This window comes from Callorhinus ursinus, unplaced genomic scaffold (genome assembly GCF_003265705.2).
Source record: "Callorhinus ursinus isolate GAN/ISIS: 27379988/994484 unplaced genomic scaffold, GSC_fseal_2.0 scaffold1, whole genome shotgun sequence".
NCBI classification, from domain to species: domain Eukaryota; kingdom Metazoa; phylum Chordata; class Mammalia; order Carnivora; family Otariidae; genus Callorhinus; species Callorhinus ursinus.
Genome location: NW_027397063.1, coordinates 109,867,429 through 109,882,672, shown reverse-complemented (window position 1 = coordinate 109,882,672; position 15,244 = coordinate 109,867,429). Strand labels below are relative to the sequence as shown.

The window sequence follows — 15,244 nt, the reverse complement described above, 5'->3', positions numbered from 1 at the left end:
TATCTTTATCCATTCATTAGTTGATGGACATTTGGGCTCTCCATAGTTTGGCTATTGTTGATAATGCAAATTAGTAAAGATTTTTAAAAATAATTATCATTGATGGCAAGGGAGTGGTATAGTCTAATACAAGTTGGTGGGGAGGGTATTTTGGAAAGCAGTTTGGCAGAGTATATCATAAATAAGAAAGATGTTCATATTCTTTAATCTAGTGTTTCCCCTTCTAGGAACTGGTCAGAAATGGGGAGAAGAATGTTAATTGTGATCTTACTTGTAGCAATGAAAAAACCATGTGACCCAATTTAAACATCCCCAAATAAAAGATTGGAAATAATAAAAATTACGTACATATGAAAATGGTATTTTTAAAAGAATATTTAGGAACCTGGATAAATATGACATAGGAAGTGAAAAAAATGGGAATAGTAAACTGGACATATAATATGATCCAAGGTTAAAAAGATGGACAGACAAAGAACTATATGGAAATGTAGCAAAATGTTACCTAACAGCAGTCATCTCATTGCTAAATTAAGGGTATTTTTTTCTTACTCCTTTTATTTTTCTTTATTGCCTTTGTAATTAGGAAGACAGTCACTAATGATCAACGACTGAGCCACCCAGGCACCCCAAATAAATTCTACTTTAAAATGAGATATTGTTATATATTTATATATATATATAAAATTATATATACATAAAATTATAACATTCATTATTGGTGAGGATGTAGTGAAACAAGCAGTTTTTAAATAATTGCTGGTAGTGTAAACTGGCTATCCTCTGAAGAAAAAATATTGTTTTAAGATAGAATTATAAATCGGTTGTGCATTATCTGCCATTATCTGAGAACAATGAGAAGCTCTGCTAAATTGCATACTTTACCATATATTAACTGAAATCTTTACTTTCATTTAGGTATTACAAAGTTTCTGTAAGCATGACTTTCTCCAGAGGATAGTACCAACTAGTTTAAGTGGTGATAAGAAACCAAAAAGAACAGAGGGGAAAAAAAGGCTAAGAATATAGCACCTGTCCAAATGATCAGAAATGTCTAGAATCCTATTCGATTTTCTGTCATCTGTCTTGCAGTCACTGTTATATTTCGGTATACTTATTCCACCTTGTAGCCTTTTTACCCGTTTACTTTCTTGGCAGGGAGGGTGGGGTGTAGTATGCCAGGGTATTGGAGCAACCTACTGACATTATTTCATCACCATTAGCACCACCAGTTGACTCTTAAGTTGTAAGGCTCTGGCAGTCTTCATCCCTCAGCCAAAGAAAACTTTGTACTTCATCTCTAACAAAAAGGGTTATCATCCTTTGCTTGAGTATTTCTAGTGACAGTAAGACCACATTTTAACAGCCCTAATACTTCTTGACAGGCAATGTGAAATATTTTTACATACTTTTTTTTTTTTACCATTTCAGTGAATTTATTCTGTATTCTTAAGCTTATCAAAATTGTCTTTTGATAAATATTGATTTTTCAAATACAGGTGGGGTTTTTTTGATAGTATATAGATTATATTATGAGCAATGAAATAATGCATTTTAATCTTCTAATAATGTTTTTCATTTAGTCAAGTATGTTTTATAGGAAAAATGAAGACATTTAAATATAATTTTCTTCTCTTTATAACCAGTAATAAGGGGAGAACGGGCTAAATTTTTAGATTTCTTTGTTATTTTTAAATAAATTCATTAATTTACAGTTTCCAATAAATAAATGGGAAGTATATAAAGAAACTATTCATAAAAGAAGGGGGAAAAAGCTAAGTATGTCAGAAAATATTAAAACTTAGCTAGTAATCAAAGGAAAGGAAAGTAATATTTCATGATAGTTTTTTTCACTCATAAATTGGGAATGACCATGCCTAGTGCTGGTGAGTAAACCTTGAGTGTGAAATGGGTACAATCCTGTATTATTGGAAATATAACCTATGGAAAGAACTTTAGTAATATATATATCAAAAGCTTCAAAACTGTTCATGGCCTTTAGACCTATTATTGCAGTTCAGGGGTTCTGTGGTTAATGAGTTTATCCTAAATTTCAAAAAAGCTGTATTCATAAAGATGTTTGTGGTAGTGTTATTTAAATAAGCAAAACAAAATATCTTGAACATAGGTCTATGAATTTTCTTAAATTACATGCTAGTTCTATACATGAATTTTATTTCCCAGAAATTCTGGTTATGAAATTATTAGAAGGGTCCTTGAGTTTCAAAATATTAAGGACCATTGATTTTAATCATTGATGCCAAATCACTATGCCAAAGATGTCCTTAAAAGGTGGTATAGTAGAAAAAGGACTAGAAGGAGATACTGTAAAATGTATTTTGCATAGTAGGGATATGGGAATTTTTATTCTTCTTTCTGCTTTTCTATATGTTTCAGATATTTTATAGTATGTGTGTACTACTTTTATAATGTTAATAAAAATTACCAAAAAAACCCTGTGAACTTGATAAGCTTATACAATGGAATCAAACAGCTCTCAGGAAAACCCATGTGAAAAAGTGAGAAGTATTGGGAAGAATATACAATAGTCATACAATAATCAACCTTTTTATTTAACGCTGACTCTTTATTTACTAATGTTTCTTTCCTCATGTCATGCCATCACCAGGCCCATGAGCCCATGTAGGGAAAGCAGCTCAGGCTCTGGTGTAATACAGACCTGAGTTCTGATCTGCATTTTGCCACTGTGTTGTGTAGCTTGGGCACATTAACTTCTCTGAGCCTCAGTTTCTTCATGGGGATTACAATGCTCAATTTTGCAGACTATTGTGGGGATTAAATGACATGATAAATGTAAGGTGCCTAACAGTCCTGGACTCATTAATAATAGTTACTATTGTTAGTGTTTTTGTGCATTTGTAACAGGAAATAGTATAGGTAAGGATTGAGAATATGTAAAGAATTACATAAAATGAAGAGTGCTTCCTATTTACTTATCCCTTTCAGGCAGCTTCATTGCTATTAATGTGGCAAGGTTTGCCATAAAGGTGGAATTTTTAAGTTTTTTTCATGCATTTGTACTCTGCTTATTTTTAACATTTCTGTTTTTCCCTTTATATTCTTTTTCTAAGATTCTTCTTTATCCTTGTCATGCATGTTTCCATAATCTTGTGAAAATTAAACACTTTTTTCTAAAGTATTTGTCTAGGTATCCTCACTTCTTCTTTGTTAGGAAAACAAAACTCTAGTTGTATGAATATGTTCTATTGAAGATTTTTGTCTGTCATGATTATATTGAATTTATTAATTAAAATTTTCAGGTTTCAAAAAAATTTAGTCCTGGTAAAATGTTTATCATATTTTTAAAAATAATTATTGTGTTCTTTGTGCCTTCTGGTTTTTTTTTTCATTTCATTTACAGATAAATATGTTGTTTTGAAGTCACAAATAATAATTTTGGACATTTATATAAATATTTTTCAGAAACTAATGGAGCGAATTCAGAATCCTGAGTATTCAACAACTATGGATGTTGCACCTGTCATTTTAGCTGCTCATCGTAACAACTATGAAATTCTTACAATGCTGTTAAAACAGGATGTATCTCTACCCAAGCCCCATGCAGTTGGCTGTGAATGCACATTGTGTTCTGCAAAGAACAAAAAGGACAGTCTCCGACATTCCAGGTAAGGTTTTGATAAATAGGTGTGTGATTTAGTAAGGTATATGTCAGTGAAATTTTTGTTGTTTTTCTTTCTATGCAGCTTTTAAGAAATATGGTACTGGAATGGCTTATGAAAGCTAAACATCTAGTTCCTTTGCTTAATATGAGTTTTACATCTTTTAGAAATGTTTACTAAATGATGCATAGTTAGGAAGAGCCTTCAAATTATGAATAGGGTTTACCTCATGCTTCTGCTGGTGGGGCTTAGAGACATTATTTACTTTTTAAAAGCAGAGTTTATTAACCTAAGAGAATTTCCAAATAGTAGAAGGGGTGGAGATGCCCCTTCTTATCTTATTTATAAGGAAAGAAAACGTATTTTCTGTCTGACTAAATACTTAACTTGTTATGCCTCTTACTTCCCCTTTCACACAATATTTAAATCTTTTTCTCTTCCCTTTCTCCCCAGTCAAAATATTAACAACAACTGAGGAGAAAATGAATGAGAAAGTATCCCATCTTGGATGGGTTGAGCAAGAGCACACATATGGGCATGTTGTATAAGGTTCTGGGCTACACTTGAGAATCTAATTTTCAGCCTAAGTCTTTATATATAATCTATGTAGTAATCAAATACAGTTGAGATTGTATCAAGTATAACATTTACTATGGGAAATATGGTCTGGAAGTCCTAAGCAGCCCATTGACAAACTGTTTTTACAATACGTGAAATTAACCTTAAAGCTGCAAGCTCTTCACCCTCACTCCTTCCTTATGTTAAGGACAGATCTTTGGTGGATTGACAGATAGTCACAGATCCATAAATTGAGAAAGTCTCCTGGGAATCAGTTTAATGTTTATTTGCAGAGGTTGAACTGGAAAGTTTTTCTATTGTCAGGTTTATTTACAGTGAGATCTATTTTTTTTTTATAAGATCTGGTTGATAGCTATGGCTATATCATATAATGACTAGTCTGTAAAATGGCTAGCAGAAATGATCTTTAAGGCTTCTTCTAGTTTTAAAATCCTTTATTAATATTAAATATAAATATTCCCAAATTGTATGCTTATTAAATATGTGTGTAGTTGAAACAGCTGAGGTTGTAGGAATTGGGGCTGGAGAGAACACTAAGCCTGGCTTGGTTTCAGGTGGGGGAAAAAGCTTTGTTCTGAAAGCTTTTAGAGGACCTGTGGCTTGAGCTTGGTCTTTAGGTATGAATAACAATAAAAAGAGGGGCCCTGGGCGGCTCAGTTGGTTAAGCCTCTGACTCTTGATTTTGGTGCAGGTGATGATTTTCAGGGTCATGAGATTGAGCCCCTTGTTGGCTCTGTGCTCAGTGGGGAGTCTGCTTGAAATTCTCTCTTTTCCTCCCCCTCTACCCCACCCCTCCTCAAATAAATAATAAAATCTTTTAAAAAAAAAACAAAAACTTTCTGTTTTATGCAGAAAGTACAGAATGTGATTGTGGTTTATTTAGGGAACTCCGAATGATGTGGTGTATTTACAGAAAAGTTTGAGAGAGTTTGTTATTGATATTTGGGAAAACAGTTATAGCAAGTGTCAAAATGCCCTGACTACAAGTCATTTCTAGGAATTGCTAAGTAGACTTGCTGAAGAAAAGGAGGCTAACAAAATGAGTAAAAAGAGATACGGGTGAAGGTTTTGGTGAAGTTGAAGGGCCACTATACTGGCAATAAGAAAATGAGGCAATCTGTATTTACAAAGTTACTGGTTTTTAAATTTTAGAGATGCTGAAGTTCCAGGTGATGATAAGATCTAGGGGCAATAATTTTATTTTATTATTATTTTTATTTATTTATTTATTTTTAAAGATTTTATTTATTTGAGAGAGAGAGACCACAAGCAGCGGGTAGAGGGGGAGCAGCAGAGGGAGAGGGAGAAGCAGGCTTCCTGCTGAGCAGGGAGCCTGATGCGGGACTTGATCCCAGGACTCTGGGATCATGACCTGAGCCAAAGGCAGAGTTTAACTGACTGAGCCACCCAGACACCCCTTAGGGGGGATAATTTTAAATGGGGTAGGGAAGGGTAATGGACCACTGCAGTTCAGAAAAACATTTTCAGTAATATAATTGCTGTGATTTGGTTTTAGTCTCAATTATTTCATGTGTTGTGAAATTTTAAATAACTTTAAAGAAATGTTTGCAATCTTTACTATCTATCAAAGAAAGGCAAAGTTTTTTAAAAGTTGAGAAGTGCTTTGTTTAAACTGCACAGTGATTTTTATAGTTTTGAGTTTGAATGCCTGTAAGCCTAAAGTATATTCAACTTTACTCCTATTATTAGCCACTTCACCCTTAAAAGCAATTGAATTTGTACAACTTGGCTAGAAGAGTAGGATTTGGCATTGAGAAAATCAGTGAACTATGAGGCTCTAGTAATACTAGTTTGAAAGCTATTTATTTTAACTACACAAGTAATATGTGAATAAATCCTCAAATCTGTGTAAAAATTCTAACTTTAATTTTGAGCAGGTGTCCTTTGACCAATCTCAATTCTCCTCCTGTCTCTGGATCTAACCAGTATGATCAGCTTGAGGTTCTATATTCTGCTCAATGACTAGAATTCTAATTGGTTAGAAATGTGACTCCTAACTGTGGTGTTAGATTGGAAACTAGTCTCCATCAATGACCATAAGTTACATGTTGAAGTTAGAAATTCCCTCTCTGATTTCTGTCTATACAGATTCCATTAAAATTTCCTCTCCTATTTCATTAATTTTGCCTACCTGATATTAATCTTGTCTCATCTACTCCATTCTTATTGTTGTCTGAATATTTAGGTTGAACCATATGAAATTACTTACTGTCTTAAAAGTATTTTGGACAATGTAGAATTTCATATTCCCATATTCTTCTTGGTGTGGATGAATACCAGAAAGTTATGTAGAATATAATCACATAACTACAGGACTCAAAAAAGTTTGTGTTTTTTTTTTAAGATTTATTTATTTGTTTATTTTAGAGAGAGAGAGAGCATGTGCACATGAGTGGGGCTGAGGGGGTGGAGAGGCAGAGAAGGAGGAAGAGAGAATCTTCAAGCAGACTCCCCACTGATCGTGGAGCCGGGCATGGGGCTTGCTCCCAGGACACTGGGATGATAATCTGAGCTGAAAGCCAGAGTCGGCTACTTAACCAACTGAGCTACCCAGGCACCCCGAAAAAGTTTTTTTTAAATATGGAGATTGATGATATGCAGTAAATGTATACAGGTGCAGTAAATGTATACAGGTGTATACTATCACCAGAATCCAATATTCTGTCATTTCCATCACTGGAAAAAGTTCTGTCATGCCCATTTATAGTCAATCCCTGCTCCCATTCCTAGCTCCAAGCAACCACAGATCTTTTTTCTGTCTATAACCTATAGTTTTTTTCTTTTCTAGAAATTTCATATAAATAGAATCATATAATATATTGACTTATGTCTCTAGCTTCTCTTACTTAGCATAATATTTTGAGGTTCATTCATATTGCATATTTCAGTAGTTTATACCTTTTTATTGTTGAGTAGTATATCATTTTAAGGATGAATCTTTTGTTTATACATTCACTAGATGATGGACATTTGAAATGTTTCTAGTTTTTGGCAGTGAACATTCACATATAAGTTTTTGTGTGGACATATTTTTTTTACTTCTGTTGGGTAGATACCTAGGAGTGGAATTGCTGAGTGTATGGTAAGTGTATGTTTAACTTTTTAAGTAACTGCCGAACTGTTTTCCAAAGTGATTGTATCATTTTACATTCTCACCAGTGATATATGATGGTTTCAGTTCCTCCACATGGTCACTTATATTGTTAGTTTTTTTGATCTTAGCCATTTTAGCAGAAGTGTAGTAGTATCTCATTGTGGTTTTAATTTGCATTTCCTCTATGCCTTATAATATCAAGCATCTTATCATGTGTTTATATGTCATTAATATATCTTCTTTGATGATGTATCTATTCAGATTTTTTCCATTTTTAAAAATTGGGTTGTTTGTCTTAAAGGTTCTTTGTATATTCTGGACACAAGTCCTTTATCAGATATATGTTTTGCAAATGAATTCTCCCTGTCTGTGACTTGTCTTTTCATTTTCTTCTTGGTGTCTTTTGAAGAGCAAAACTTTTAATTTTGATGAGGCCCATTTTATCACTTTTATCTTTTGTAGATTATTTCTTGTGTCATATGTATGAAATATTTGCCTAACCCAAGGTCACAAAGATTTTCTCCTAGAAAATCTGTTTTCTTCTAGAAGTTTTATAGTTTTATGATTTACATTTAAGTCTATAATCTATTTTGAGTAAACTTTTATATGTGTGTGAGATAAGGATCTAAGTTCTTTTTTTAATTTTTTTGCAATATCCAATCATTTGTTTTACTATCATTTGTTGAAGAGTATTGTTTTCCCTAGTAAATTATCTTTACACCTTAGAAATCATTTGAGCATATATGTATGATTTTATTTCTAGACTCTAATTTGTTCCATTAATCTATAAGTCTGTCCTTACACCAATATCACTGTGTCCTGATTACTGTAATTTTATAGTCAACTTTTAAATCAGGTAATGTATATGATTTCACTCATATGTGGAATTTCAGGAACAGATGACCATACAGAAAAAAAAGGGAGACAGGCAAACCATAAAACAGACTCTTAACTATAGAGAACAAACTGAGGGTTGCTGAAGGGGAGGTGGGCAGGGGAATGGGTTAAATGGTGATGGGTATTAAGGAGGCACTTGTGATGAGCACTAGGTGTTATTTTTTTTAAGATTTTTATTTATTTTTTTTCGAGAGAGAGAGTGGGGGGAAGGGCAGAGGGAGAAGTAGACTCCCCATTGAGCAGGGAACCCGATGTGGGACTCAATCCCAGGACCCTGGGATCATGACCCAAGCCAAAGGCAGACACCCAACCAACTGAACCACCCAGGCACCCAGAGCACTGGATGTTATATGTAAACAATGAATCACTAAATTCTACTTCTGAAACTAATATTACACCATATGTTAACTAACTGGAGTTTAAATAAAAACTTGAAACAAAACAAAACTTGAAACAAAATGTAAGTCATCTTTTATCCTTTTTAAAAAATTTTTGGCTAGGCTGTGTTCTTTGCATTTGCAAATAAAGTTTAGAATGAGTTACCAATTTTTATGAAAATACCTGCTTGGATTTTTAAGAGGAGTTGCATTAAACCAATTTGGAGAGAATGCCATTTTAATAATATTAAATCTTTCAATCTGTGAACATGGTATATCTCTCCATTTTATTAGATCTTCCTAATTACTTTCAGCAATGTTTTCTAGTCTTCAGTGTATAGGTCTTGTGCTTCGTTTTTACAATTTATTTTACAACTTATTCCTAAGTATTTTATTTGTTTTGATAATACTGCACATGAATTGCTTTCTTAATTTCATTAGTAGATGGTTCATTTCTAGTATATAGAAATAAAACTGATTTTGTATCTTGTGATCTTGCTAAACTCATTTATTCTAATAGAGCTTTTTGTTTGTTTGCTTTTTAGATTCCTAAAGATTTTTATATATAAGATTATATCATCTGTAAGTAGAGACAGTTTTACTTCTTTTCCAATCTTTAGGCCTTCATTTTTCTTGCCTTATTGCACTGGCTAGAACCTCCAGTGTGATGTTGAATGTAAGTTAGTAAGAGTGAATATCCTTGCCTTGGATTCTTGGTTCTGGATTTTCTAGTTGGGATTTTCTATTTATAGTATCATAGGAAATAGTTTTACTGCCCTAAAGATCCCCTACATTACACTTATTTAGCCCTCCCTCACCCCAAACCCCTAGCAACCACTGGTTTTTTTTTTTTTACTGTCTCCATGGTTTTAACTTTTCTCTGTAATGTCATATAATTGGAATCATATAGTATGTAGCCTTTTCATATTGGCTTCTTTCACTTAGTAATATGCATTTAAGTTTCCTTCATGTTTTTCATGGCTTGACAGTATGATTCTTTTTAACACTGAATAATATTCCATTGTATGAAGGTACTACAGTTTATTCATTCACCTACTGAAAGACATCTTGATTGCTTCCAAGTTTTGGAAGTTATAAATAAAGCTGTTATAAACATTCATGTATAGGTTTTTGTGTGGACATAAGTTCTCAACTCATTAGATAAATACCAAGAAGTGTGATTGCTGGATCATATGCTAAGAATATGTGTACTTTTTTTTTTTTAAAGATTTTATTCATTTATTGACAGAGAGAGACACAGCGAGAGAGGGAACACAAGCGGGGGGAGTGGGAAAGGGAGAAGCAGGCCTCCCACCAAGCAGGGAGCCCGATGTGGGGCTCGATCCCAGGACCCTGGGATCAGGACCCAAGCCGAAGGCAGACACTTAACGACTGAGCCACCCAGGCGCCCCAAGAATATGTGTACTTTTTTAAGAAACTGCCAAACTGTCTTGCAAATTGCCTGCACCATTCAGCATTCCTACCAAAAATGAATGAAGTTCATGTTGCTCCACATCCTGACCAGCATTTGGTATTGTCAGGGTTTGGATTTTAGCCTTTCTAATGGGTGTGTAATGGTATAGTATCTCACTGTTGCTTTAATTGCCATTCCCTAGTGATGTATGATGTTGTACATCTCTATATGCTTATTTGCCATCTGTATATCTTCTTTTGTGAGATGTCTGTTCAGATCTCTTGCCTACTTTTTAATTGGATTGTTTATTTTCTTATTGTTGAGTTTTAAGAGTTCTTTGTATACTTTATATACAGGGTCCTTTATCAAATAGGTTTTTTGCAAATATTTTTTCCCAGCCTGTGGCTTGTCTTTTCATTCTCGTAATTCATGCTTTATTTTAAAATGTGCTGTTGTACTTTCACATATTTTGGGATTTCCCAGATTTCTTTATACTGGTGATTTCTAACTTAATTAATTGATTGAAGAATATACTGTATTTTTAAAATAACTTATTGAGGACCACCTGGGTGGCTCAGTCAGTTAGGTATCTGCCTTCTGGCTCAGGTCATGATCCCAGCATCCTGGGATGGAGCCCCGTGTTGGGCTCCCTGCTCAGTGGGGAGTCTGATTCTCCCTCCATCTGCTCTTGCCCTCTTTCTCTCTCTCTCCCTCTCAAATAAATAAATAAAATCTTTAAAAAAATAACTTTATTGAGATATAATTTATTGAGATATAATTCATATATTTTAAAATTCACCCTTTTACAATATTCATGTAGTTATACATTGACCATCATTATCTAATTCCAGAACATTTCATCACATCCAGAAGAAACACTATACTTATTAACAGTCACTCTCCCAGCTGCTGGAAACCACCAAATTTACTTTCTGTTCTTATGGGTTTGCCTCTTTTGGATATTTCATATAAATCACATCCTTCAAGTTCTTATTGGTCATTTGCTTATCTTTTTTGGAGATGTCTATTCAAATCCACTTCCCAGTATTTTATTGGTTATCTGCTTTTTTATTGCTGAATTGTAAGAGTTTATTTATTTTTTTAATTCTGGATACAAGTCCCTCATCAGATATGATTTGCAAATCTTTTTTTACATTCTATCAGTTATCTTTTCACTTTTTTTGATGGTGTACTTTGAAGCATAGAAGTTTTAAATTTTGGTGGTGTCCAGTTGACCTCTTTTTGGTATTATAGCTAAGAAACCATTACTTAATTTGGAGAAAGTACTTTTTATGATTTCATTCTTTAAAAAAATGTATTAAGGTTAGTTCTGTGGCCTACCATGTAATTTGATGTGAAGAATATTCTTTGTACTCTTGAAATAATACTCTTGAATATTCTATGTACTCTTGGGGTGAGCATTCAATAAATTTCAGTTCAATCATATATTCTTTCATAGTATTTGAGTCTTCCTTATCCCTCCTGGTTTTCTATCCATTTATTTTACCAATTTCTGGGAGAGGAATATTAGATCTCAGAATGTTTCAGAATATATAATTTATCCTTGTCAGATGGAGTGTTCTGTCAGCGTCTAGTTGGTTAATGGTGTTGCTTAATTCTTTTCTTCCCTTGTTGACTTTTGTCTGGTTGTTCTATCCATTATTGAAAGTGGGGTATTAAAGTCTCTGTTTGTTATTGTTCAGTTGTCTATTTTTCCATTTCTATTAATTTTTTCTTCATGATTTTGGTGCTCTGTTGTTAGTTACAAATATGTTTATAAATGTTATATCTTCTTTGACCTTTTGTCATTATAAAATGTCCCTCTTTATTGCTAGTAACATTTTTTTGTTTGTTTAAGTCTGATATTAGTATAGCTACTCCAGCTTTCCTGTGGTTGCTGTTTGCATGATATATCTTTTTCCAGACTTTTACTTTCAATATATTTGTATCTTTGAATCTAAAGTGTATCTCCTGTAGACAACATATAGATTATGCTTTTTTAAAATCTAGTCTGACAACTTCTGCCTTTTAATTGGATTGTTTAAACCATTCACATTTAATGTTATTAACATAGTTGTATTCACATATGTCATTTTGCTTTTTGGTTTCTGTATGTCTCCTCTTTTGTTTCCTTTATGTCTTTTTTTCTTGTTCTCTGTTCCTTCATTAGTGCTTTCTTTTGCATTGAGTGTATATTTTCTAATTAGCATTTTAATATCATTAATGAATTACTTATTATATGTTTTCAGGGTTTTTTAAAAATTTTGTTTTTGTTTTTTACTGGTTGCCCCAGGGCTTACCATATGAATCTTAACTTGTCAGAATCAGCTTCAGATTAATACTAGCTTAATTCTAATAATATATAGAATGTTACTTCTATATAGCTCTATTCTCTTTTCCATTCTTTTAATGGTAATTGTTATACATATTTCATCTATTAATATTACAAACCCAACAACATATTGTTGTAATTATTATTTTACTGTCATCATTTCTTTAGTCTGTTACAGCTGTAGTCCTGCCCACTTATTTTGTGCTGTTATTGGTGAATACATGATATATGTATTACATTTCTCTGTGTTATTATAGTCCAAATGATACATTGTACACATATTATTTTATATAATTGCTTTTTAAAGATTATTTATTTATTTTTATTATTATTTCTTAAAAGATTTCATTCATTTACTTGACACAGAGAGAGAAAGAGAAAGAGCACAAGTAGGCAGAGTGGTAAGCAGAGAGAGAGGGAGCAGAGCAGGGAGTCCAACACGGGGCTCGATCCCAGAACCCTGGGATCTGACCTGAGCCAAATGCAGACGCTCAACTGACTGAGCCATCCAGGCACCCCGTATTTATTTATTTAAGGGAGAGGGAGAGAGAGAATCTCAAGCAGATTCCACAGCATGGAGCCTGATGAGCATGGAGCCTGATGTAGGACTGGATCTTATGACTCTGAGATCATGACCAGAGCTGAAATCAAGAGTCTGATGCTTAACTGACTGAGCCACCCAGACACCCCTATATAATTGCTTTTTAAATCAGTTAAGAGGCAGAGAGAAATATACATTTATAGTGTCTTTTATAATTACATAACTACTTTTACTTGTGCTCTTTGTTCATGTGGATTTGAATTACCATCTTGGATCACTTGCTCTCAGCTTGAAGAACTTCCTTTTAATATTTCTTGTAAGGCAGGTCTGCTAGGAATCTATTCAATTAGTCTTTGTTTATCAGGTAAAGTTCTTATTTTGCCTTTGCTTTTGAATAATAGGTTTCCTGGTTATAGGATTTTTGATAGTTTTTTTTTTCTTTGAGTGCTTTGACTATTTTATCCCTCTGTTGTTTCTACTGAGAAGTCTGCTGTTAGTCTTATTGGGGTTCCCTTGTAAGTGACTCATCACTTTCCTCTTGTTGCTTTCAAGACTTTTTCCCTGCCTTTGACTTTCAGCATATTTACCATGATTCGGTTTGTGAGTTTATTTGCATTCATCCTACTTGGAATTTGTTGAGTTGCTTGGATGTGCAGGTTATTGTTTTTCAATAAATATGGTAAGCTGTTAGCCATTATTTTTGCAAATATTTTTTCTTCTCTTCTCTCCTGGTATAGACCCATTATGAGTATCTTGTTGTATTTAATAGTATTACATATCTCTGGAATTTCTGTTCATTTTTCCTCATTCTTTTTCTTCTCTTATTCTTTGGCTTGCATAATCTCTATCGATATATCTTCAAGGTTGGTAGTTCTTTCTCCTGCAAGTTCAGATCTACTGTTGAGCCCTGCATTATTTTGCTAAGGCTAACATAATAAGATACCACACTGGGTGACTTACACAACAGAAATTTATTGTCTTACAATTCTGAGGCCTAGGAATCCAAAATCAAGGTATTGGCAAGGTTGGTTTATTCTGAGGGCTGTGAAGGAAGATTCTGTTCCAGGCCTCTTGTCATCAGCTTGTAGGTGGCCATCTTCATGTTCAGATGGTATTCTCTCTGTATGTATTCCTGTCTTCACAATACCCCAAATTTTTTATAAGGACACTAATCATATTGGATTTAGTTCCACCTTAATGTCCTCATTGTTACTTGTTTACCTCTTTAAAGACCCTGTCTTCAAATAAGTTCACATTTTGAGGTACTAGTGGATAAGACTTCAACATGTGAACTCTAGGGGGACACAGCCCAACCTATTACAAGCCCCTCTAGTGAACTGTAAATTTTAGTTGTTGTACTTTTCAATTCCATAATTTCCATTTTGTTCTTTTTCATAATTTATGTTTCTGTATTGATATTCTCTGCTTGAGGTAACATTGTCATCATGCTCTCTTTTACTTCTTTAATCATACTTCCTTTAGTTTTGTGAATATATTTATAATGGCTACTTTGAAATCTTTTTCTGTTAAATCTGAATTCTGGTCACTCTCAAAGGCAGTTTCTGTTACCTGTCTGGCTGGATTATTTTTGTGAAGTCTATTTTACCCCTCTGATGTTGCTCCTCAGTGAAGCACAGCTTGACTTTTTCTTGCACATCTAGTATGTCTTTGTGTGAAATCTGGACCGTCTAGTATATATTGTAGCAAGTATGAATACTGTTTTACTTTTCTAAGATTTTTTTTTATTATTATTTTTCTGGCCTACAAAATCTGTCTCCCTGTAATGTACAATTGTAGATCTCTGTGCCTAATTTAGTTTTTGATTCTTATTTTTTTAAAAATTTATTTTAGAGAGAGAGTGCACATGTGATGGGGGGAGGGGCAGAGGGAGAGAATCTTCAAGCAGACTCTCTGCTGAGTGCAGAGCTGGATGCAGGGCTCAGTCCCACGACCCATGAGATCATGACCTGAGCTGAAACCAAGAGTCAGATGCTTAACCTACTGAGCCACCCAGGCGCCCCTGATTATTTTTATTTTTTAGCCTTGATTCCTAAGGGTCATTTCAGGGTCTGTATAGGTGAGCCACTGATTTGGGTAAAGTTTATGCTAATACACTCTGAGCCTTTAAGAGTTCTACTGTCTCCTGGTGAATCTCTGGGTTAGTTGGGAAATGCAGACAAACAATAAATTGGGAGAAAAGTATTTAAAAGGCTTTCACTAGACAAAGGGCTAATTTCTTTGATATGTAGATCTTACAAATTGATTTTAAAAAATAAACAATTATCAGAAAAATAGGCTAATGAAAATAAACAGTTTACAGAAATAGTATACATCGATAGTAAACAGGA

The 15,244-nt window shown here is 33.7% G+C and overlaps 1 protein-coding gene across 6 annotated transcripts in view; it reads left to right on the top strand.

The window, feature by feature from the left end:
* TRPC1 (transient receptor potential cation channel subfamily C member 1) overlaps window positions 1–15,244 on the top strand; it is a 70,720-nt gene that overhangs the window by 18,656 nt on the left and 36,820 nt on the right. For all 6 annotated transcript variants that reach the window (XM_025881137.2, XM_025881119.2, XM_073899001.1 and 3 more), the window contains one exon: window positions 3,445–3,647. In XM_025881137.2, coding sequence (XP_025736922.1) covers window positions 3,445–3,647 — 203 coding nt within the window. The remainder of the gene's footprint in view (window positions 1–3,444; window positions 3,648–15,244) is intronic.